General features: G+C 45.8%; 1 protein-coding gene across 1 annotated transcript; it reads right to left on the bottom strand.

Annotated features, from left to right (window-relative positions):
* Positions 1–2,906: 2,906 nt before the first annotated feature.
* Positions 2,907–21,352, bottom strand: ubp1 (upstream binding protein 1). Its single transcript, XM_083646712.1, has 16 exons — positions 20,502–21,352; positions 16,873–17,024; positions 13,155–13,231; positions 12,780–12,885; positions 12,021–12,127; positions 11,680–11,832; positions 10,771–10,881; positions 9,921–10,028; positions 8,791–8,897; positions 8,622–8,682; positions 8,008–8,101; positions 7,828–7,918; positions 7,578–7,696; positions 5,863–6,005; positions 5,410–5,461; positions 2,907–5,241 (listed from the first exon to the last, which is right to left on the bottom strand). The coding sequence occupies exons 1-16, from the start codon at positions 20,615–20,617 to the stop codon at positions 5,204–5,206; spliced, it is 1,635 nt and encodes a 544-aa protein (XP_083502838.1). The 5' UTR covers positions 20,618–21,352; the 3' UTR covers positions 2,907–5,203.
* Between the last annotated feature and the right edge of the window lie 2,433 nt (positions 21,353–23,785).

The raw sequence follows: 23,785 nt of genomic DNA on the forward strand, positions 1-23,785 counted from the left end.
GAATAGTGGTAACGCTTTAGAATACAGCCCGCAAATAAGCATGTAGTTATAGTATAACAACAGGTTTAGGGCTGTAGTTATAGTCTAACTACGGGGTTTAAGGAGTGAATTAATACTTATAGTATAACAATGGGTTTTAAGGAGTGTAGTTATAGTCTAACTACAGGGTTTAAGGAGTGAAAAATAGTATACAAATCTGTGTTGGTAGGACTTCCATTTGTTCTGAAATCTTTTGAGAGTGGTTCTCAACATCCAGTGCGATGTTTGATAGGAGAGAGTAGCCTACATACAGCTAGCAGTCAGGGCCGTAGCCAGGGTTCCGAAATAGGGGAGGTCCAGCAAGGGGAGGCGGATTCGGCTCCCCTTGCTCCCCTAATTTTTTTTTGTTCCCCCCCCCCCCCTTTTTAAGCCATATTTAGAGTAATATATCATTTTAAATCAACATTAGGATTATACTGTTGTGATGTCATTATTCAGTATATTCTCTTTCATGTCACCACCTGCTCAGCTCTCCTGTCAACATAATTGTAACTAACAAACACAAACTGTTTTAGCCAAATTCATATCAAAATGACACCTACAAACACAGGTACACAACCCAAGCCGTACACAACACACAAAGTTACTTAGACAGACTAGACACTTACTTTCTTGGTTGTTGCTAAAAAATCTGTCAGTGTGTGTCACTCACTGTCTGTCTTTCACTCGCTCACTGTCTCGCAGCTCGCTCACCTTCAATTATCTCGCCAGGCAGACAGACAGTCATCACTCACCACCATGCTGCTGCTCTCTCAGAATCAAGTTACCGTGGACGCGGCGTCAGATGACTTCCTGCCTGACCTGCCTTTCGTTTCAAAATAAAAGCGATCCCGTGTTTTTCATGCTTTTCCTGTTTTCCATGCAGATTGTTTTATTTTTTTACAATCTTCGTTCTCAGGACACTCTACAATTTTCTGTTCCCAAAGTCCGAACTGAATTGGGGAAGAAAGCTTTTAGGTTCTCTGCACCCACCGCATGGAACAGTCTGCAGTCTGATCTTAAACTTAATAGCTTAGTAACCTTAAATGGTTTTAAGGCTATGGTAAAATCTCTTGAGAACAGGCTGTCTGTATGCAAATGTTTTATTTGATCATTTTAATGTTTTTCAATTGTATGTGTTTATGTGTTTGTTTGTTGTAACTTTGTGTTGCTGCTGTTTCTTGGCCAGGTCTCTCTTGTAAAAGAGATCTTTGATCTCAATGGGACAAACCTGGTTAAATAAAGGCTAAAAAAAAAAAAAAAAAAAAAAAAAAAAACTCTGAAATATTAAAAAAATCTCTGAAATATTAGGGGAGGTCCGGACCTCCCCGTCCTCATAGCTAGCTACGGCCCTGCTAGCAGTATTACACCGGAGTCACGCCCGGTTAGTTCTATTCAAATAAAAGCACATTTTATTCAAACCTGCCAATATGTCATAGAATGTTTTTGAGCTTCTGAGCTTTGGTTTGTTGTCCCATGGTGTGGGCCTCTTCTCCCTGCGCTCACGGTGGGGAGTTTGTGTGGTGCTTGGTGGTCTGGCTGCGAGTCGAGTCACCGACCCCTCTTGTTCTCCAGGAGAATTGGCGGGTGACGGGTGACCCGGGTGACCCCCTCTACCCTTTGAGCTAAAGCCGCCCCAAGGGCTAAGGTAATAATGAAATACCGTACTAAGTTTTATTTTTTCATTGGTAATTGTAAAAATTTCGTTTTCTCAAGGTTTTAGCACAATTGACACAACTGCTCATAACCAATTGGCATGTTGTAGATACATTTGATCTGAATTCCTTATCTTATGATGAAAGACAAAGAAAAAATCCATAGCATAAGCTATTGGATATTTGCAAGTCAAGATAGCTATATCTATATATAGGCTATATGTCCTTTTGCAAAGCAAATTGTCTGCCCCCCCTTCTAAATAATAAACGGTCCCTAACTTTGGAGCATTATTTACCCCCTTCCTAATGTGCTACATGGCTGGTCCCACTCCCAATAGATTCCTTAAGTCTTCTAGTTTCATAATGTACCACAAGAATGGACATAATGTTAGTTACCAGGGAACAAATCAGAAATGAACTGCTAGTTAATGGGAGTTCCTGAATTACTCTGTTACTTAAGAACAGACTATTAGTTGAACGAAGTAATCAAATGATTACTTCCTGGATATGTGAATGCACATGACCACGGTTAGCTGCATTACATTTCCTTCATGATTATCTTGTACTTATCATTTTTGCACCCGCTCAAGTAAAGCAGCCTGGCATCATACAGAGTTCTTATTAGGTGTTTAACACTTCCGCATATTACTCTCTTGATCATAATAATAATGAAGTAGGACACCAAAGAAAGTTATGAAATCATTTATTTCCAGCACAGGTGGTTGTGTACATCTCCAGCATACGGTACTGTGCACATGCTCACTCTCTCTCTCTCATACACACACACACTCGCATACAAAGGACAGGCTCTGAGGGGGCCCAAACTGCTCACCAGTCAGCCTGACTTGGTATCACATCCACACGGTCAACTAATGTTGAGTCAATGATCGTAGTACACTGTGCTGTGGTACTCACATCCCTGCATATACCCAAAGAGCTACAGCCCCTGCCTCTGGTGTGAGGCGAGACAGGAACACGGATACTTTTCAGTTTCGACATCTTTTTTCCCCCCTTCTCCCTCTCACAGGCACATGAGAAAAGAGTGTGTGGTTGTAGGACTACCGACTACACATCAAGTTTTTGAGTTCTGTGTTTTTCAGTGCAGGCTTGGTCTTTTAACATCTTGGGGGGAAAAAAGAGTCAGGGGCTACACTTGTTGTCACAAACCAAATCATCCCTCCCTCCCACCCCTCTTCCCCCATGCTCTTTACTACATGGCAAACTAAACACGGTTTCATCATGCCAATAAGAAAAGGTTTATGTGACAACTACTGACATACATAAGCCAACTAAGTCTTCATTGCAAGAATTCCAAGAACGAAAAATCATACACATACACACACTCTTACACTCACAGGTGCACACACACACACACACACACACACACCTACTGTATGCACTTGAATGTTGCCAGACACTGTTCCTCTGAAGGGAGGCCGAGAGGGCAAAAACGAGGAGGTGGAGGTTGGGGGGAGGGGGGCAAACCTCAACTGTTCCCAGGGTTCCTGTCACTTTTCTCAGTTAAGGGGTACACACACACACCATTCTTCCTGTGTTCAGCTAGAAAACAAAACACAGTTCTCTGTAGATCCAGTTGTGCTGTACTGAGCTGCTGCACAAGTCTCCAGTCTACAGGGAAAGCCGCTTGAAACCCGGGCTACCGCACCGATACATTTCTATCAGAACGTTCTATGATGGGTGTGTCTTGCCGAACATAGGGCTGCACGATTATGGTCAAAATTATAATCAACAAATTATTTTTGATCAATCACGATTTTAACACGATTACTCTTTGACCTTGGGAACATCATGCACTTATTTGGAAAAAAATGTGAACACTGGATTTCTTTGAACTGTCATCTTCTACCAAGGAAGGTTCAACATAAACGGACAAACGCGCCGGCTCTCTGTTCTCGACTCGAGCTGAAACTACACGCACCACAGCGTGTTCGGGCTTTGAAGGAGGGCCGGAGCGCACCTCTGTGAGGGAAAGGATGCGCTGGATTTACAACACAGGACAAAATGAGAGCAACACTGCTAAATGGAATGAGGCTGATTCTCTTGTTTTCATGATTGTGGGAAGCCAAAATCTTGAGCACAATTAATATTCGACTGATTGTGCAGCCCTAGCTGAACATATTGAGTTGATCATAGTAAATGCAGTACACAAGATAAGGGTTTCATTTGCCATTTGGAACACCTTTCTAACTACCAAGAGATGTACAGAACCAGTGAGGCTTCACCCTCCGGGAAAACCTGCCTATCTTCTCTGAAACCCGTTTGGTCCACTTCATAATAGGTTTTTTGGATAGGCATTGCTGCTCAGCCGCCGCCGCCCCAAGTGGTGCTGCCAGTCAAGTCTTCTATAGAGGCTCCTCCCCCTCTCCCCCTAGCATTTCATTTAAACAGACATGAATCTCTTCAAAATTCATGTGTAAACCATACTGCTCTAATGGCGCTCACTAGGGCAGTGCGGAGAACCGGTCAAAAAGAGGTGTCCGTGCTGTGTGTGTGAGTGCAAAGGGGGGGTGACCCCAACTAAAAAGCCAGTATGGCACCAGTCATGTCACAAATCGCCCATAAATAAAGCATCAACTAAAAACAGTAAAAGCGCAGGCCAAATACATCAATGTATTGATATGCCTCCGCCGGCGATAGATTATTAAAAAGACTTGAGCTGAGTGTGACATTCTGTCAGTAATGCGTAGACATGATATGGCTGGAAGTCTTCCCGACTTTAAAAATGACTCCTTCCCCACGCGACAGGAGACACGCGAGATGAGTTCATTCTACAACTTCCGAGACAAAAACAAAGGGGTTTCGAATGTGTCGGCGAGAACATCCACACGTGACAACATTCTACAAATTCAATTTAGTGGGAGGCCCAGACATTCCTGGAGTTACTAAGCTTTGTTGAACAATTAATGGGCGTGGTTTAGTAAGACCAACCCCACAGAGCGCTAGCCGCGGCTACAGTAACAAACGAGCACAGTAAGTTGGGTTTCCCCCTTTATGCAAGTTAGACTAGTTAGTATGATGAAATGACATGCTGTTCAGCAATGCAGGTTATCAAATACTGGCCTAGTTCTGGTTTGTGAGAGTTGTGTGGGGGCGGGGCAAAAATAAAGAACCCCCCCCCTTCTTTCCTCATTGCGCTGGCTAGACCATCACACTCTTCCCTCTTTCCTGGGGTCTCTCCCTCTCCCTTCCCACATAGAACCATATAAAATAATAAAATGAAAGTACATAGCACATCATAAGCTTTCCCCTTAGCCCCAGTCTCTCCTCTTAACTAATCTCCCCGGGTTAATAGTGTTTTCAATATGAAACAATGGACACACCCATGTCAGATTCTAACATTTACATGGCTTAGCTCAGTCTCTCTGCCTTCCATCTAGTAATGTGAACACTTTGACAGAGAGAGGGAGAGAGGAAATACAAGGGGAGAGAGGAGAGAGAGAGGGGGGCAGAGAAAGACTTCTGCTCCAAAACAGAGGGTGGAGTGTCAGTGATGCCAACAGTCTTCCTCGCTACTTCAGGATTAGATGCAGTCCTTCACCCAACTCATCTGCAGAGAGAGAATTGTGATGAGGGAGAGTTTCATCCAATCGAGGATATACTAAGCCTCGTGACACAGTAAGTTACAACAACACAGGCCTTACAGCATTCAAATCTCATCCATCTAAAGAAAGAGACAGCACCTAGCTAGTACTGAAGCGATTCATTATCAACTCACCGTGGAGAGTGCTGATCAAAAAACAGCTCTCGTCGGGCAAGTTGTAAACCATCTGGAAAAGGAAAAACAAAGCGAGGTGAAATGCTGCGGTTCAAGAAATATACCGTTCAACTTTTAGAAAACAAAAATAAAAAATAAATTCCCGGTGTTTTTGAGGGGTGTGAGAGGCAAAAACCGATATGAATGGCAGACCATTCTGCGTGGGGAGATACAACACAATATGATGTGCGACAGATTGAGATTGTGTAAATCACATGCAAATAAATTACACTAAAGACAGGGAGACTGGCTCTTATCGGATGGCACATCACTTTGGCACTGTTCCTCTCTCTTCCTCTATACGGACTGTGTGTGTGTGTGTGTGTGTGTGTGTGTGTGTGTGTGTGTGTGTGTGTGTGTGTGTGTGTGTGTGTGTGTGTGTGTGTGCGTGTGCGCGTGTGTGTGTTTTAGTACCTGGTCGCTAAGAAGGATGTGGATGCCCGTGGGACCCTGCCGGTACACCTGGTTGATCGTTCCCAGTGGAAGGCTGCACACACACGCCATCTTGCGGATGAGTTCTGCTGCTGTCAGCTCCTCCAGGTACAGAGCATGGTACACTGCACAGAAACACACAAAGACAGACCTGAGGTCAGCTCCTCCAGGCACAGAGCATGGTACACTGCACAGAAACACACAAAGACAGACCTGCTGTCAGCTCCTCCTGGTACAGAGCATGGTACACTGCACAGAAACACACAAAGACAGACCTGAGGTCAGCTCCTCCAGGCACAGAGCATGGTACACTGCACAGAAACACACAAAGACAGACCTGCTGTCAGCTCCTCCTGGTACAGAGCATGGTACACTGCACAGAAACACACAAAGACAGACCTAAGGTCAGCTCCTCCAGGTACAGAGCATGGTACACTGCACAGAAACACACAAAGACAGACCTGAGGTCAGCTCCTCCAGGTACAGAGCATGGTACACTGCACAGAAACACACAAAGACAGACCTGAGGTCAGCTCCTCCAGGTACAGAGCATGGTGCACTGCACAGAAACACACAAAGACAGACCTGCTGTCAGCTCCTCCAGGTACAGAGCATGGTACACTGCACAGAAACACACAAAGACAGACCTGAGGTCAGCTCCTCCAGGTACAGAGCATGGTACACTGCACAGAAACACACAAAGACAGACCTGCTGTCAGCTCCTCCAGGTACAGAGCATGGTACACTGCACAGAAACACACAAAGACAGACCTGAGGTCAGCTCCTCCAGGTACAGAGCATGGTACACTGCACAGAAACACACAAAGACAGACCTGAGGTCAGCTCCTCCAGGTACAGAGCATGGTACACTGCACAGAAACACACAAAGACAGACCTGAGGTCAGCTCCTCTAGGTACAACGCATGGTACACTGCACAGAAACACACAAAGACAGACACTTTACACCATGGCTGCCCAATTTGGGGCCCGCCATGGATTTGACAGATTACTGTCTTTCAGAGGCTGTAGTGGGCTCATTTTTAAAGGGCTCCCCCGGCGGAGGTGAGAATCACTTCAAGATATCTGAATGAGAATGGATTCTGATGGGTAGGGTTAGGATGGACTATGCACCTTGAGTTGCATGCACTGTCAGAAAGGTGTCTTTCCCTTTTAAATCGGTTTATGCTACCAAAAAGAAACATATGGAAGTGTTTTTTTTGTCAATCAACTCTGCAAATTCATAAATGAGTAGCGTTTTTATTATTTTGAAATTTTATTTTAGATTTAAATGTAAATGGTCTATAAAGATTCAAGATTTAAGATTTGTATTGTCACTCCGTTACGCACGTGTGACATTCTTATGCTGTGGGCTCCGTTACAAACAAGGTGCAGTAGGTAAATATAGAATACATTTGAATGTAATTAGAAATATTGGTCATTTCTAGCATGACGCCTGCTCCGCAGTTGAGCAATTGTGCGCCGCGCTGAACCCTCCACCTTATTCTAGTAGTGAGATGTCCTTTGACCATAAGATCAACATTTATCTTTGGCCCACGGCCTTCCATCCAATTGGTGGCCCTTCACAGGAAAGAAATTGGGCCCCTATATACCAAATGCACACATCAGTGCGTGGACTACTTTCAGTGTTATGCCGCAGGCTGGCTGTGCACAACCCATACAGAGAGAGAGGTGGGTACCGTATAAACTGGCGGGGTTGCTGTGTTCTCCATTCTCGTTGTTGCTGCGTCTCTCCAGCAGGGGGCTCTCACTAAGAGACTCCTGACAGACGTACACTGTCAACCTGGGACGCACTGACCTACACACACACACACACACACACACACACACACACACACGCACACACACACACAACATTTAAGCAATGACACACAACAGTACCTACATAATGTGCATACGTGTGTGCACATCCACCAATATTCACCACACCTGGATTTAAGTGTATTGAAGAGCCTGATCCCATCAGCTGGCCCACAAATCTGGACCAGGTCATCCCGGGTCAGCTTCAACAAATCAGAACCTACACGAGGTACAGAGGGAGAGGGGAGTCACGTATACTCCATCAGCTACCATCATCACACTACATCCATGTTGTGAATGAGCATGTACCTGAGAAGTGGGAGAAGAGTCGCGCGTAGGAGTTGAAGCGGTTTTTTAGCAGCCATTTCTGGGTGTCCTGTATGGAGGCTGTGGGGCTCAACTGCTGCAGAAGACAGCAATACACAGAGCGTCAACACATGGATCTGGGGTTATCTTACACACACATAATCCCTCATTCACTCCTGCTCAATCTACCTATACATATAGTCATGCATTATGTAACCACAGTAGAGACTGGCCTTTGTGGCACCACGATATCATTTACTCAGTCCTTTTCATTACAATTCTATCGTCATTCCACCTTACACAGACAAGTGCACAGTGGAATGAAAAGCTTTTTCCTGCGTGTCATGGCATTTGCCTGACAAGGGTAAAGATTAGAACAGCATACAAATAAATATAAAGCAAAACAGTCCAACAATACAACAGGCAATGCAATAGTAGGCCAGTTATCACATATTGAAGAACCAGGAACTCATGTATGAGTACTATTACCACAAGTGATTAAGTGCAATTTCAGCATAAAGAGTCACAAATGACTGATATCAATGAGGACCCACCCATCAACTTACCCATCCATCACCTATTATAAACCAATCAATACATAATGAGTGTAGACTAACCTCCGAGGTGCCTTGAATGGCAGGGTCTGCCTGGTGATTGGGAGAGGACGAAATCGAATCACTGGAATACAAGGGACAATATTTACTTGGAGACTGAACACGCACCTCATAACACGCACCTCATAACACACACACACACACACACACACACACACACACACAGTGTTACCTGTCTGGGACAGAGGAGGCTGTGTAGGTGGACAGGGGGGCGCAGGTGAAGGAGGGAGTAGCTGCCTGGGTGGGGCTGACGTAGGCGTTGTCTGGCCATGGGGAACACTGACAGGAGACACATGCACTTCAATACTCAACACATAACAACAGAGACGACTTACTGGGTTAACACTGTAGGCCACTCCTGATACTCTAAAACTTTACTTGCTCCGTTTCACTCAATTCTTGGATGCCTATGGTGATTAGCTTATTTGATCCTAGACAAGATCACCTGATATTGCCGTTTTTGTTTGACATACTTCAGACCACACCAATTGCATAAAAGAAGATCTGTCTGAAGGGATTGGTTTCTCACTCTGGGAGAGTGGAAAAAACAAAAACAAACAGTAACATAAACCAAAACTACTGTATCTCTGAATGATCTCTTTAACCAAATCACACACATTTAGGCTATTTTGATAACTAATGTAATATTTGTTTCACTTCTATTCACTGAGCCTCCCCTGAAACTGTTTGGAGCCCCCCCGGGGAGGCCCGCCCCCCACTTTGACAACCTCTGCTCTAAAACAAGAGCTTGAGAAAACAAAACAAAAATCACGCTATGCCCTGTGTATTTCACCCAAGTCAGAATTCAAGATTTAGTTTAGGATTTCTGAAACCTTTCTGGAATACCCCTGTTGTCTAAAAAGGAGCAGTGGCTAGGGTCCGTTTGTGGATGGGAGTGATGGGCAGGAGGAATGGAGAGAGCAGGGTGCTTAGGGTCAGTTTGTGGAGGGGAGTGATGGGCAGCAGGGGGAGTGGAGGAGAGAGCAGGGTGCTTAGGGGCAGTTTGTGGATGGGAGTGATGGGCAGGAGGAGTGGAGGAGAGAGCAGGGTGCTTAGGGTCAGTTTGTGGATGGGAGTGATGGGCAGCATGAGGAGTGGAGGAGAGAGCAGGGTGCTTAGGGGCAGTTTGTAGATGGGAGTGATGGGCAGCAGGAGTGGAGGAGAGAGCAGGGTGCTTAGGGTCAGTTTGTGGATGTGAGTGATGGGCAGGAGGAGTGGAGGAGAGAGCAGGGTGCTTAGGGGCAGTTTGTGGAGGGGAGTGATGGGCAGCAGGAGGAGTGGAGGAGATTGCAGGGTGCTTACACTGCCTCTCTTGGCCAGGGAGTCGCCACAGTCAGCGGGAAGTGTGCGCTTGCTGGACTTTTTCAGCTCGAGTTCACCTGCATCCTCTATGATGGGCTCAAGCCTCATCTACACACAGACACATAGCACAGGTTAGCCAGACACTCCATCCCAGTATATACTGTACAGCCTGAGTGCAGTCTTGCTATGGCATACAAGTGTATGACATTTCAAACTACTATTTGCTACTGTCGCTACAGCACTTACTAGAGATTTTCAGAGACATTTAACATTGTAATCTATGCTCACAGATGACAAACACAGTGACCAGAACAGCCAAATGAATGCATTACTGTGGCGTGAGGCATATTTTAACATGATAGCCCCCCATGGGAATTGAAACTAGAGATGCACCAATATGGAAATTTTGACCGATACCGATAACCGATATTAACATTGCCGTTATGGCTGATAACCGAAATTTACCGATGTCGATAGGATCTGTATAAAAACAAGTTTCTATGATACAAAAATTGTGTACATAGTGAAACACGCATGCAAACATTGTGGATTTGAAAAACGATTGTCTTTCTTAATTTCCAAAAACATTTGGAAAAGCCCATAAATCATAGATTTACCGCATTGTTTCCTCTCAATACCGATAACTGATATTAACATTTCAACATCAGACCGATGCCGATATATAAAAAAAATAAGACTAACAACGGCCGATATCGATATGATTGCCGATATATTGTGCATCCCTAATTTAAACTCTGTTCTTGTTAGTGCTATAGCCATTGACGTATACAAAACCATAAAACTGGGGTGAGATGTGCTGAAAATACCAGATAGCTGAGAGCCTACTGACCTCTGACAGGATAGTGGTATCGTAAGAGGGCTGGTACTTCTCCTTCTCTTGAGCTGTTCGTTTCTCCATCTTCTCCCTGTCTGTCTTTTGCTTACGGTCCGCCCCCTTTGGCTAAGAGAGGGGACAGGCAGAGAGGAGGAGAGAGGAGAGCAGAGCAGGAGGAATGCTGATCAGACTTGATGGATATGAGGACAGGCACATGAGGTAGCCGTGTCGACCAGATTGCCACGCTTCGTATCATCATCATCAAGGAGGTGCAGAAGCAGATGTCAACGCAAGAGTAAGCAAGGACAGGACAGGCTTTTTAAAGCTAATGAACATCTGGCGCTCTAGAGTGATACAGCAACAAACAAAAAGAAGGCTCGTCAACTCCAAAGTAAAATAAATCAGTGATGCTTTATGGCGCAGAGACCTGGAGAACGACAAGAAACACAATCCATAAAGTACAAACCTGCATCAACAAATGCCTGAGAAGGATTCTTAATATTCACTGGCTAGACAAGATCAGCAACAACGATCTGTGGACGAAGACAAAACAACTACCAGCAGCAGACGAAATTGGAAGAAGATGATGGCGATGGATCGGGCGCACACTATGAAAACCAGTGTCAAACACCACCCGGCACGACCCGGCAAGCGCTGACATGGGATCCACAAGGAAAGAGGAAAGGAAGCCGGCCAAGAAAGAACACCTGGCAACAGGATCTCCAAGCAGACATCAAGAAAACGGGTTACACCTGGCATCAGATAGAACGCAAATGGCCGAGAACTCTGGAAGTCCCTTGTCGATGGCCTATACCCCTGGAGGGTTGCCCGGCTTAAGTGAAAGTGAAGACATCAATGTAAGTTCAGTGGAAGTTGACAAAAGCGCCCGTGTGTGTGCGTGCGTGCGTGCGTGCGTGTGTGTACCTTGAAGACTTTGATTTGGCAGGAGGCTGAGTGGAGGTGCTCGGTGTACTCTGCACCGTCTCCCTGGGTGAAGGTGTCAATCTGGATCCTGAAGGGAACGCCCTTCTCTCCACCGTGCTTCCTGGGAGTGAACTCGGTACTGATGCAGTGCACCTGCAGACAGGGAGGAGAGAGTATGTGTGTGTGTGTGTGTGTGTGTGTGTGTGTGTATATGATTTTATTTGAAGGTGTTTGATGTGGAGATTCAGTGGCACGCCCAACAGATGGCAGGAAAGAGAGACGATGTGCGTGTGAATGGATGCATGTGTGTGTGTGTGTGTGTGTGTGTGTGTGTGTGTTACCTGCACAAAGACAGAAGCTCTCTTGCCGATGTCCCAGAGGAACTCTGCAGCGTTGAGCTGCGACGAGTTGGTCTTGGGCTCCACAATGCCCACCGACATGGGGATATCTGACACACGCCAAAGCACACACATCTTAAGATGAGTTTTTAACGCATTTTTGGCCTTTATTGGACAGGACAGTTGTTGCACAGGAAATATAGGAGAATGACTTGCCTCAAAGGGCCACAGGTGGGATTTGAACCTGGGCTAGCCGCGGGAAGGACTAAAGGCAAATTTGTGGTAACTGGGGTGTGTACAGTGTTCGCGGTGCAGAGGGTCTGTGCGGCGACTGCGGAGCGCCACAGGGGGTCTGTGGAGGGTCCACACTGAGCTCATCTAAAAAATTTAACTCTGGAGGTCTCCGCCAACGCTGAAATCAGTTCCCGAGGACGATTGGCTAATTGCTGCTATGTTAGTCGGTTACTAGGGAAGTAGTCAATCGCGCCAACTGACAAACTGACAGCTGATTCTATGCATGCTGCTACTGCATTTACCATGAAATGCTGTGCCTGTGCGGAGAGAACGGTCTTTGGCGTGAACCCCCGTAAGCATTGGACAGACTGCAGTAACCATAAATGTGCCTTAAGCCTTTATGGTATGCACTCTATCAGGGAAGCCACGGGGGTGCCCCCAAATCACACACATCCTAAATAAAAGCGAATTTAAATAAATAATAATTGATTTAAATTAATTTAAAAGCGTGTTGTCAGGTGACCTTACCGATGTCAAGGAGACGGTCGCCAGGACGATTCCACTTCCACCCCTCGAGCTGCTGGTGCTCTGTGTACTGCAGTCGACGGTCATGGAACACCACTCGCACTGTGCTCTGCACACACAGACAGCCATAATCTAAATTTAATTGAAATATCGCCTACTGCAATTTTCAAATCGCAGGAGGTTCAATATTTGTTTCGAGGCGAAATGTGTTAAAATACCATTTTAAATGAAATATTGTTGTGCTAGAAAGATGTCCTGGCCTACACATCATATTCTACACTCAAAAACACACAATTAGAGATATTTTTTCAGCATGGTGCAGCCCTCGCAGAAAAGCCTTTCCCTCTTAGTGTTTGCCAGCTGTGCGGCGGCTCTCACCTTAACCATCTTGTTGTTGATCTCTGGTAACTCCCCTGGCTTCCTGTTGTCCAACAGACGCACTTCATAAGACTGGCCTGAGGAGGGAGACAAAGGGAGTTCAAAAGATCAGCAGAAAGAAAGAAGAGAAAGGGAGAAATGTGTGCGGGACATCCCATCAGAGATGCTTTGCTGAATTAGGCTAACGACACCTCCATGAGACTCAAAAGTAAAGTTGGACATCCCAGAACTACTAACCAATGTGACTTATACCAATCCTCCGCAATCCTACGTCTCACCTTGGTTTAGGTATGTGAGCGTCTGTGTACGTCTCACCTTGGTTTAGGTATGTGAGCGTCTGTGTACGTCTCACCTTGGTTTAGGTATGTGAGCATCTGTGTACGTCTCACCTTGGTTTAGGTATGTGAGCATCTGTGTACGTCTCACCTTGGTTTAGGTATGTGAGCGTCTGTGTACGTCTCACCTAGGTTTAGGTATGTGAGCGTCTGTGTACGTCTCACCTTGGTTTAGGTATGTGAGCATCTGTGTACGTCTCACCTTGGTTTAGGTATGTGAGCATCTGTGTACGTCTCACCTTGGTTTAGGTATGTGAGCGTCTGTCTACGTCTCACCTAGGTTTAGGTATGTGAGCATCTGTGTACGTCTCACCTTGGTTTAGGTATGTGAGCGTCTGTGTACGTCTCACCTTGGTTTAGGTATGTGAGCATCTGTGTACGTCTCACCTTGGTTTAGGTATGTGAGCGTCTGTGTACGTCTCACCTTGGTTTAGGTATGTGAGCATCTGTGTACGTCTCACCTTGGTTTAGGTATGTGAGCATCTGTGTACGTCTCACCTTGGTTTAGGTATGTGAGCATCTGTGTACGTCTCACCTTGGTTTAGGTATGTGAGCATCTGTGTACGTCTCACCTTGGTTTAGGTATGTGAGCATCTGTGTACGTCTCACCTTGGTTTAGGTATGTGAGCATCTGTGTACGTCTCACCTTGGTTTAGGTATGTGAGCATCTGTCTACGTCTCACCTTGGTTTAGGTATGTGAGCATCTGTGTACGTCTCACCTTGGTTTAGGTATGTGAGCGTCTGTCTACGTCTCACCTTGGTTTAGGTATGTGAGCATCTGTGTACGTCTCACCTTGGTTTAGGTATGTGAGCATCTGTGTACGTCTCACCTTGGTTTAGGTATGTGAGCATCTGTGTACGTCTCACCTTGGTTTAGGTATGTGAGCATCTGTCTACGTCTCACCTTGGTTTAGGTATGTGAGCATCTGTGTACGTCTCACCTTGGTTTAGGTATGTGAGCGTCTGTGTACGTCTCACCTTGGTTTAGGTATGTGAGCATCTGTGTACGTCTCACCTTGGTTTAGGTATGTGAGCATCTGTGTACGTCTCACCTTGGTTTAGGTATGTGAGCGTCTGTGTACGTCTCACCTTGGTTTAGGTATGTGAGCATCTGTGTACGTCTCACCTTGGTTTAGGTATGTGAGCATCTGTCTACGTCTCACCTTGGTTGAATGTGAGCGTCTGTGTACGCCTCACCTTGGTTTAGGTATGTGAGCGTCTGTGTAGGTCTCACCTTGGTTTAGGTATGTGAGCGTCTGTGTACGTCTCACCTTGGTTGAATGTGAGCGTCTGTGTACGTCTCACCTTGGTTTAGGTATGTGAGCGTCTGTGTACGTCTCACCTTGGTTTAGGTATGTGAGCGTCTGTGTAGGTCTCACCTTGGTTGAATGTGAGCGTCTGTGTACGTCTCAACTTGGTTTAGGTATGTGAGCGTCTGTCTACGTCTCACCTTGGTTTAGGTATGTGAGCGTCTGTGTAGGTCTCACCTTGGTTGAATGTGAGCGTCTGTGTACGTCTCACCTTGGTTTAGGTATGTGAGCGTCTGTCTACGTCTCACCTTGGTTTAGGTATGTGAGCGTCTGTGTAGGTCTCACCTTGGTTGAATGTGAGCGTCTGTGTACGTCTCACCTAGGTTTAGGTATGTGAGCGTCTGTGTACGTCTCACCTTGGTTGAATGTGAGCGTCTGTGTACGTCTCACCTTGGTTTAGGTATGTGAGCGTCTGTGTACGTCTCACCTTGGTTTAGGTATGTGAGCATCTGTGTACGTCTCACCTTGGTTTAGGTATGTGAGCATCTGTGTACGTCTCACCTTGGTTTAGGTATGTGAGCATCTGTGTACGTCTCACCTTGGTTTAGGTATGTGAGCATCTGTGTACGTCTCACCTTGGTTTAGGTATGTGAGCATCTGTCTACGTCTCACCTTGGTTTAGGTATGTGAGCATCTGTGTACGTCTCACCTTGGTTTAGGTATGTGAGCGTCTGTCTACGTCTCACCTTGGTTTAGGTATGTGAGCATCTGTGTACGTCTCACCTTGGTTTAGGTATGTGAGCGTCTGTGTACGTCTCACCTTGGTTTAGGTATGTGAGCATCTGTGTACGTCTCACCTTGGTTTAGGTATGTGAGCATCTGTCTACGTCTCACCTTGGTTGAATGTGAGCGTCTGTGTACGCCTCACCTTGGTTTAGGTATGTGAGCGTCTGTGTAGGTCTCACCTTGGTTTAGGTATGTGAGCGTCTGTGTACGTCTCACCTTGGTTGAATGTGAGCGTCTGTGTACGTCTCACCTTGGTTTAGGTATGTGAGCGTCTGTGTACGTCTCACCTTGGTTTAGGTATGTGAGCGTCTGTGTAGGTCTCACCTTGGTTGAATGTGAGCGTCTGTGTACGTCTCACCTTGGTTTAGGTATGTGAGCGTCTGTCTACGTCTCACCTTGGTTTAGGTATGTGAGCGTCTGTGTAGGTCTCACCTTGGTTGAATGTGAGCGTCTGTGTACGTCTCACCTTGGTTTAGGTATGTGAGCGTCTGTCTACGTCTCACCTTGGTTTAGGTATGTGAGCGTCTGTGTAGGTCTCACCTTGGTTGAATGTGAGCGTCTGTGTACGTCTCACCTAGGTTTAGGTATGTGAGCGTCTGTGTACATCTCACCTTGGTTTAGGTATGTGAGCGTCTGTGTACATCTCCCTTGGTTTAGGTATGTGAGCGTCTGTGTACATCTCACCTTGGTTTAGGTATGTGAGCATCTGTGTACGTCTCACCTTGGTTTAGGTATGTGAGCGTCTGTGTACGTCTCACCTTGGTTTAGGTTTGTGAGCGTCTGTGTACGTCTCACCTTGGTTTAGGTATGTGAGCGTCTGTGTACGTCTCACCTTGGTTTAGGTATGTGAGCGTCTGTGTACGTCTCACCTTGGTTTAGGTATGTGAGCGTCTGTGTACGTCTCACCTTGGTTTAGGTATGTGAGCGTCTGTGTACGTCTCACCTTGGTTTAGGTATGTGAGCGTCTGTGTACGTCTCACCTTGATTTAGGTATGTGAGCGTCTGTGTACGTCTCACCTTGGTTTAGGAATGTGAGCGTCTGTGTACGTCTCACCTTGGTTTAGGTTTGTGAGCGTCTGTCTACGTCTCACCTTGGTTTAGGTTTGTGTCTGTGTACGTCTCACCTTGGTTTAGCTATGTGAGCGTCTGTGTACGTCTCACCTTGGTTTAGGTATGTGAGTGTCTGTGTACGTCTCACCTTGGTTTAGGTATGTGAGCGTCTGTGTACGTCTCACCTTGGTTTAGGTATGTGAGCGTCTGTGTACGTCTCACCTTGGTTTAGGTTTGTGAGCGTCTGTGTACGTCTCACCTTGGTTTAGGTATGTGAGCGTCTGTCTACGTCTCACCTTGGTTTAGGTATGTGAGTGTCTCGTCGTGCAGCTTGACAGCAGGCGAGGTGGCGGCACACAGCACATACTGGAATGGGGTATTTTTGGTCTCGTCGTCGGAAGGAAGGCTGGAGTCCTCCTGCTTAAAGATGGGCAGAGCCAGCACATCACTGGAGAGAGAGAGGGGAGAGCAAGAAAGATAAACAGAAGGTAAGCATGGATATAATGTAGAAAACAAGGAAACCGGGAAAACCGCATGAAAGTAGCAGTTAGTCTTTGCAGTCCTTTTAGTGTACTGCAGCTTGAACGATTTTGCGTGCTTGTTAAATTCTCTAAAAGAATATATTAGAATTACAATTGTATTTTCCTTGCTTATGGCATCAATATTTTTCCACAGGCGCCGTTTGCTCCTAAAGTTCCGTTCTATAAGCTCTTAAGGAATTATGAAGTAGTTCCCACACACACAAATAGCCTTGCACTAAATAAAAAGATGGTTTTGCCTGGTGTCACATTCTGCCTAACACCACAATGATTCAGTCTACTGGTCGATTTTTATAACAGTCAATCTTAGAATTATGTGAATAAGGCTACATTGATCAAATATGGCCTCGGAAGATTCCTTTCATGCACAAGGACAAACCAGGATGAAAGTACACAAACACCAAGATAGCCCAAGCTGCTGACACACACTCACACCATCTCTGACACTAAACAAGGCCCGCCCCCCCCTCCTCATCCGGAGTCAAAATGCTGCATAGAGTCAACGAGTGCACAGCAAGAGCACGTGCGTGTGTGTGACATGTGTGTACTAGAGTAGACCCCAGACAGTGTGTGTGACATGTGTGTACTAGAGTAGACCCCAGTGTGTGTGTGTGAAATGTGTGTACTAGAGTAGACCCCAGACAGTGTGTGTGTGTGACATGTGTGTACTAGAGTAGACCCCAGACAGTGTGTGTGTGTGACATGTGTGTACTAGAGTAGACCCCAGACAGTGTGTGTGTGTGAGAGACATGTGTGTACTAGAGTAGACCCCAGACAGTGGCAGTGCAGAAAAGGTTCCTACCCATGCCAAGAAATGTGGATCATGGCATCTCATTAATTGGAGAACATACTGGCAGTGGCAAGTCTTGATCGCTGTTCTAAACCAGATCCAAAGACATTCCTTCAATACCTTCCCACAACTCTGTTTCAAAACAGCATCTTCCAAACAGTAGCCCGCTAGTCTCATCAAGTCCCTTTTTCCAGCACACTTGCTTGTGCGTTTTCTCCGACTCCCCTCCCTGAGTGGATGCCCAGCCCCAGACAGTGCCAGCCCGGGTGCCAGTCGCAGGGCCACAGCCCCATTTAGCTCTGCCGCCCAGAAAACGGCATTTGCTTCCTGAAATCTGAGGAGCTGGTTCCACTGACACACACAGCGAGACATTCTGTTCCTACTGTACACCCCAGCTGCTGACTCCAAACATGCCCCCACCCACTGCCCACACAGACAGCACTTCCCTGGAGACCCCGACGCTCGAGATGGAACGATGTGAAAATTTCATATCACGATTATAGTGATTATCACGGTTATCAGCATTAACATTATCACGGTTTGTTAAAATGTGCTGAAAATGTTCAAAAACTACTAATACACTCACAGAAATCATTTCACCAAGTTTTATATTGAAAACTCAAGACCCAAAAAGGATTGATACACTCACTGAAATCATTTCTCCAAGGCTGCGCGTTTGCATCTGGGAGATGGTTGGCAACTTTGGTTGATGATGGACAGTATTTACCATGTTTTTTAAAGCACTGTAATCATGGTAACACGGTTTTAATGATAATCAAAATTTGAAACGGTACGGTTATTGTAAGGAATTTGATCACGGTCATCATTGAAACCGGTTATCGTTACATCCCTACCTGACACACACACACACACTCTCTCTCTTTTCACCAATAGACCCTTTTCACGGGGGTCATTTTGTGTCGAAAAGGCAGAACAAACACAGGTGCAAGCAAAACACTAACGAGGGTTTCCAAATTCCAATCATGGAAGTTTGAAACCCTCATTAGTTTTTTTGCTTGCACCTGTGTTTACCATGCCATTTTGACACAAAATGGCCCCCGTGAGAAGGGTCTATACCCCTTCCACACCGAGGTCCAACCAGGGTTATTCCCAGGTTGACTGTGCCTGAAAGGGTTAACCCGGGGTGCCCAACTTGGCTTGGCAACAGGGTCGGGACAAGGATGATTTCAGTGTGAATGGCACCACCCGCACCCGGGTTGCTATTTGTTATGCTAATATGATAATGGTTATGCATCTCTTCTGGGTTGTGACCCAGGTCCTATCTGAATTGTCATAACCAGGGATTAAGATAAAATAAGTTAAGATCAACTTTATTGGTCTGACCCTGGTTGTTGGTGTTAAAGTGGTATAACTAGTGCAGTGCCCGTTTGCCCCACTGCTGAACAGGGCGAAGAGAGCTGTTTGCTCATTTATTAATATTGAATGCATCCTGTGTCCAAATTGCACCAAATACAACACACCGCACATCCTTGGATCCCCAGCAACACACCCTCCAAGTGAGTCGATCAGACGAAGGGTTCTTGAGACATGTGAAGGACACACACTTACAGACACAGATTCCTAGAAATAGTAGATAGATGTACACAGTCTACACACATGCAACCCAACGCATCACATAAGTTATGGTAAACTTGCTTGCTCTCAATAGACTTGCACGCACCTACATGTACGTCACACACAGATAAACACACAGTGGCACACTAAAAGCAGATGGCTGGAGAGGCTGCTGATAAGACAGCTGCACATCCTGGGAACTTCTCGCTTTCATCATACAAATATCATTACCTCCCTTCACCCTTCCACATCATACAGCACACCACACCAACAGTTACTTAAACTTAACCATTCACCTATAACAGATATGGCCAACAATTTATCATAGTGGCAAGACCAGCATGTGGCTCAGGTATGATGTACAGCTAAGTAGTACTGATTAACTACTAGACGGACTAGTATGATCAAGAAATACTGACCGACTGGCGACTACCCAGTGTTTCCCTGACTCATAACATGTCACAGGCCGTATGATTATTTATGTGAGAAAAAATGATACATGAAGCTGAGTGATTATGAACTGGTGGCAAAAAACAACAACAACAAAACCACATTATTATTATTAACCTGTTAACATTGAGGATGAGCATTAGTGCTACCTTGAAACGTGCACAAAGTTTAGGTCTCTCATCCACACATGTAAGCGGATAATTTGAGCAGCAGGAATCAGCATACATTTGTATTGCCTGTGTCACTGTCCCTCACAATATAACAGATCCTTCCTCTGCATTTCGGGGGGGGGGAGATAATGTTTCTCTCAGATCATGCCATGGTACCCTGCTGTGACTGCCTCTTCCAAAATCCAAAAACAAAGAGAGCCATCACACTCCACACAAAGGGGGTAAAACAGACAAAGCAGTGACACTTCCAGACCAAGTGTGCATCACAGCTAGCTGTAGCTGAGTGCACACAGCGCCCAAGGCCGATAGACAGTGGGTCATGACAGCGTTCTCCGACCTGGTGCTAGGAAGCTTGAGTTGGCATGTTGCAGAAACACTTGTCTGTTTTCCGTTTCTCTAACCTCATACTGTAGGCGCCAGCCCCCAGCTCCTGCCCAATGCCTGACAGACTGGCATCGAAGTCGTGCACCAGCCCCGACTCGATGGTGGCGTCGTCCATCTTCAGCACCCAGGCCATCGCCCCCAGCTCCTTGTCCTCCGCTTCTACTCGGAGGGCCGCCAGCTTGCTTCAGGGACCAGAGATCAGCTAGCGAGCAAGTGAGCTGCAGCTTCTGCCTGCTGAGCTGGAGTGACACGATGAAAGAAAAGTTACGCTGCTAGCCAGTTAGCTGCTCCTTGGCAAGTTGGGCAGGCGAATCGGTAGCATTCCACACACACTGGAGGTATCGCCATATCTGATCTCTGGATTACTTTGATTACACCTTGTGATGGTCCATAACAGGCAAGCTGTCTGGAATTAACGTTAGGTCCACTCGGCTAGCAAACGTTAGTCGTGAGGCGAGCTGATTGTCGGCATGCTAGCTAACAGCTAGCGTTAGCTCGCTTTACAAAAGGCAACTTAGCGAGCTAACGTGAATATAGCGGCCCCTAATTACCAAAGGTACACCGTCTTCACGCAACGTTAGCATAACACAATGCAGAAAGCAGAGTGGATGTTTGAGGCGGCCAGTCCACACGCCGCATCCCACACAGCGTCCGTACAGCTGTTGCTAGCTAGCTATAGCTAACTAGCATTAACTTCACTCTTGCTTTCAATCAACTGTGATGCCTGGAAACCTATGAAAAGCTTCCCTTCAGCGCTCCCTGTGCCGTCCCGAGCCGCTCTTCTCTTTTCATCGCGGTACTGGAATGACCGCTAAGACTCCCGGTCCTCTAAACGCAATTCTTTAACAATCCAAAGTGCAATAGTTGACACAAAACCAGGCAGCATCAACATGGCTCCCACAGCACACAGACTGTCCGTCTCTGAAGCCTCCCTACCACCACCAGCCGCAGGAAGGATGCCCAGGAAGGCGCTCGGCCAATCAGAGAGCGTCTCTTGTGCCCAGTGCATACTGATTAGCCAATGAGCACGCTCCGAGCTTCCGTCATTGTGTTTGTGCCTGTAGCTGTGTAGTAGTGCTAAGCTGATATGCTACTCCGCTGCTCCACAGGGACGGTATCAACACAGCACATCAAGGGAACAATTATTCCTCAATAATAAAGACAGAACAACACCAGGTGGCCAATAGAGAATAATTCTCCAATTGCCCTCTCCTGCACGCAGAAACATGCATCACTCACACACACACACACACACACACACACGCACGCACACACACACACACACACACACACACACACACACACACACACACACACACACACACACACACGCACACACACACGCACACACGCACGCACACGCACGCACACGCACGCACGCACGCACGCACACTCACGCAACACACTCATTGCCTGTTTTGCAGAATAATAGTGCGCTGCAGTGCTGGCTAAATTCAGTCGGACCAAAAAGTCAGTCATCAAAGGAAGCAGCTTTTATCAACCAAAAGAGTTATTCATTAACGTGCTCCAGTCCAGATAACTACTGCGAAACATTAAAACTGGCACTGCTGACAATTGGCTATAATACACACAAGACACAGCTTAAAAATGTGTAATAATGTCTTTTGCTTTATTATTGGCTGTATCGGGGGTCCGTACCGTGTATAGCTGCTGCAGCTGGGTCGTTGTAACGGGGTCCCGGGTCGGAAGTTTTCAGTGTAGGACTGCCAGAACAGCATAGCGCCTCAGAATAGCTGTCGTCGTTCACTCCTGATGCAAATAAACACTCACACTGGTGCCGAGGAGGTCCGAGCATGAGTTGTTATTCATGGTCGAAAGTTGTCCTGCGTGTTGCAGAGGAGTCTGGACAAGTTAGTTAGTGACACCCTCGTTCTCGGCACCCTCGGTCAATAATTATCCACCAGTCGGACCCTGGACGTTGCGCGCGGCCGCGTCTGGTGGGTGGTGTTGATTTTTCCAATCAGGACAGGGGAAGTCACACTATGCCGTTTTGGCCAAAGGGAAGAGCCGCCTCACAACTATTTTTGCTGTCTAACCTGTCTCACAATTCGTTTACCCTGGGGTAGGGGGAGGGGAGAAGAAAACAAATATTGACGTCAAGTGCACAAGCAGCTGTTGAACCCCAAATGAGTCAGATTTTCATTGTAGCTTTAGTTTGCATCATTATGACTAATGAGGGACAAAGATGAAACAAAAATAATTGTCTAGAAAACGATTTGGAAGCAATAACGTGTCAATATAACAATAATAATTCAGCATTGACATATGGTTTCTCATATACGGTAGCCTATGTTGCAAAGAAGCTGCTGTTGGTTGCGTAAGAGACATACAGTAGCCTAGATTGTAGCTTTAGACCAGAGGTCTGGATAATGTTAACTAGGTACTTGGATGCCATACATGCTCGGTGTCTTTCCCGCTGCAGCTTCGCACGCCACAGCTCTCTGCATTGCAGGATATTCAATAGTAAATCATCCATCATGGCTCTGGACTAGAGATTGTATATACCAAAACATCTTTATTACATTTCCTGTGCATTAAGATCCAATGAGACACAGCAGATCCTCTGAAAACATGGTTTACCACTGATCCTGGGTTAATTTCCATTAAAGGGACACTGCCCATTTTCAACCAGCTTTGTATCATTAGAACATCAGTAGTATTAAAACTGTAACCTGTTTTGAAGTCTGTCATTTAATTTGACAGTTATTGAGTGTTAAAGTGTGGACCAGTGACATCACTGGTCCACACTAACTCAAATTAATAACTCATTAAGTCAAATCAACTCTCAATAACTGTCAAACTAGATGAATGATGAATAGTTTGACAGTTATTGAGAGTTGATTTGAGTTAGTTATTAATTTGACCTTTAACACTCAATAACTGTCAAATTAAATGAGACTTAAAAACCGTTTACAGTTTTCTGATATACTACTGATGTTCTAATGATACAAAGCTGGTTGAAAATGGGCGGAGTGTTCCTTTAAGGTTGATTTTAGAGCCACAATGACAAATACACAACCTTGAGTTATAAGGGCAATAGTGCCAGTAATTATGACATCTGTATTTATTCTTTCTAATTTTCTTATAGGCCTTCAGTCCCTGCTGGAAGCAAAATTGTCTCTATCTGCCTCAAAAAGCTGCCTATGTATCACCTTTACTTTGTACCGAACAACACTTTCACCCCAAAGCATGCATTTACTTACACAATGCCATCGCAAAAACCCAAAAGAGAAGGTGTTTATCATGACCTGTACAAGTTTTATTTTTATTTAATTTTATT

The sequence above is a fragment of the Poromitra crassiceps genome (assembly GCF_964638095.1).
Source record: "Poromitra crassiceps genome assembly, chromosome: 11".
Classification (NCBI taxonomy): domain Eukaryota; kingdom Metazoa; phylum Chordata; class Actinopteri; order Beryciformes; family Melamphaidae; genus Poromitra; species Poromitra crassiceps.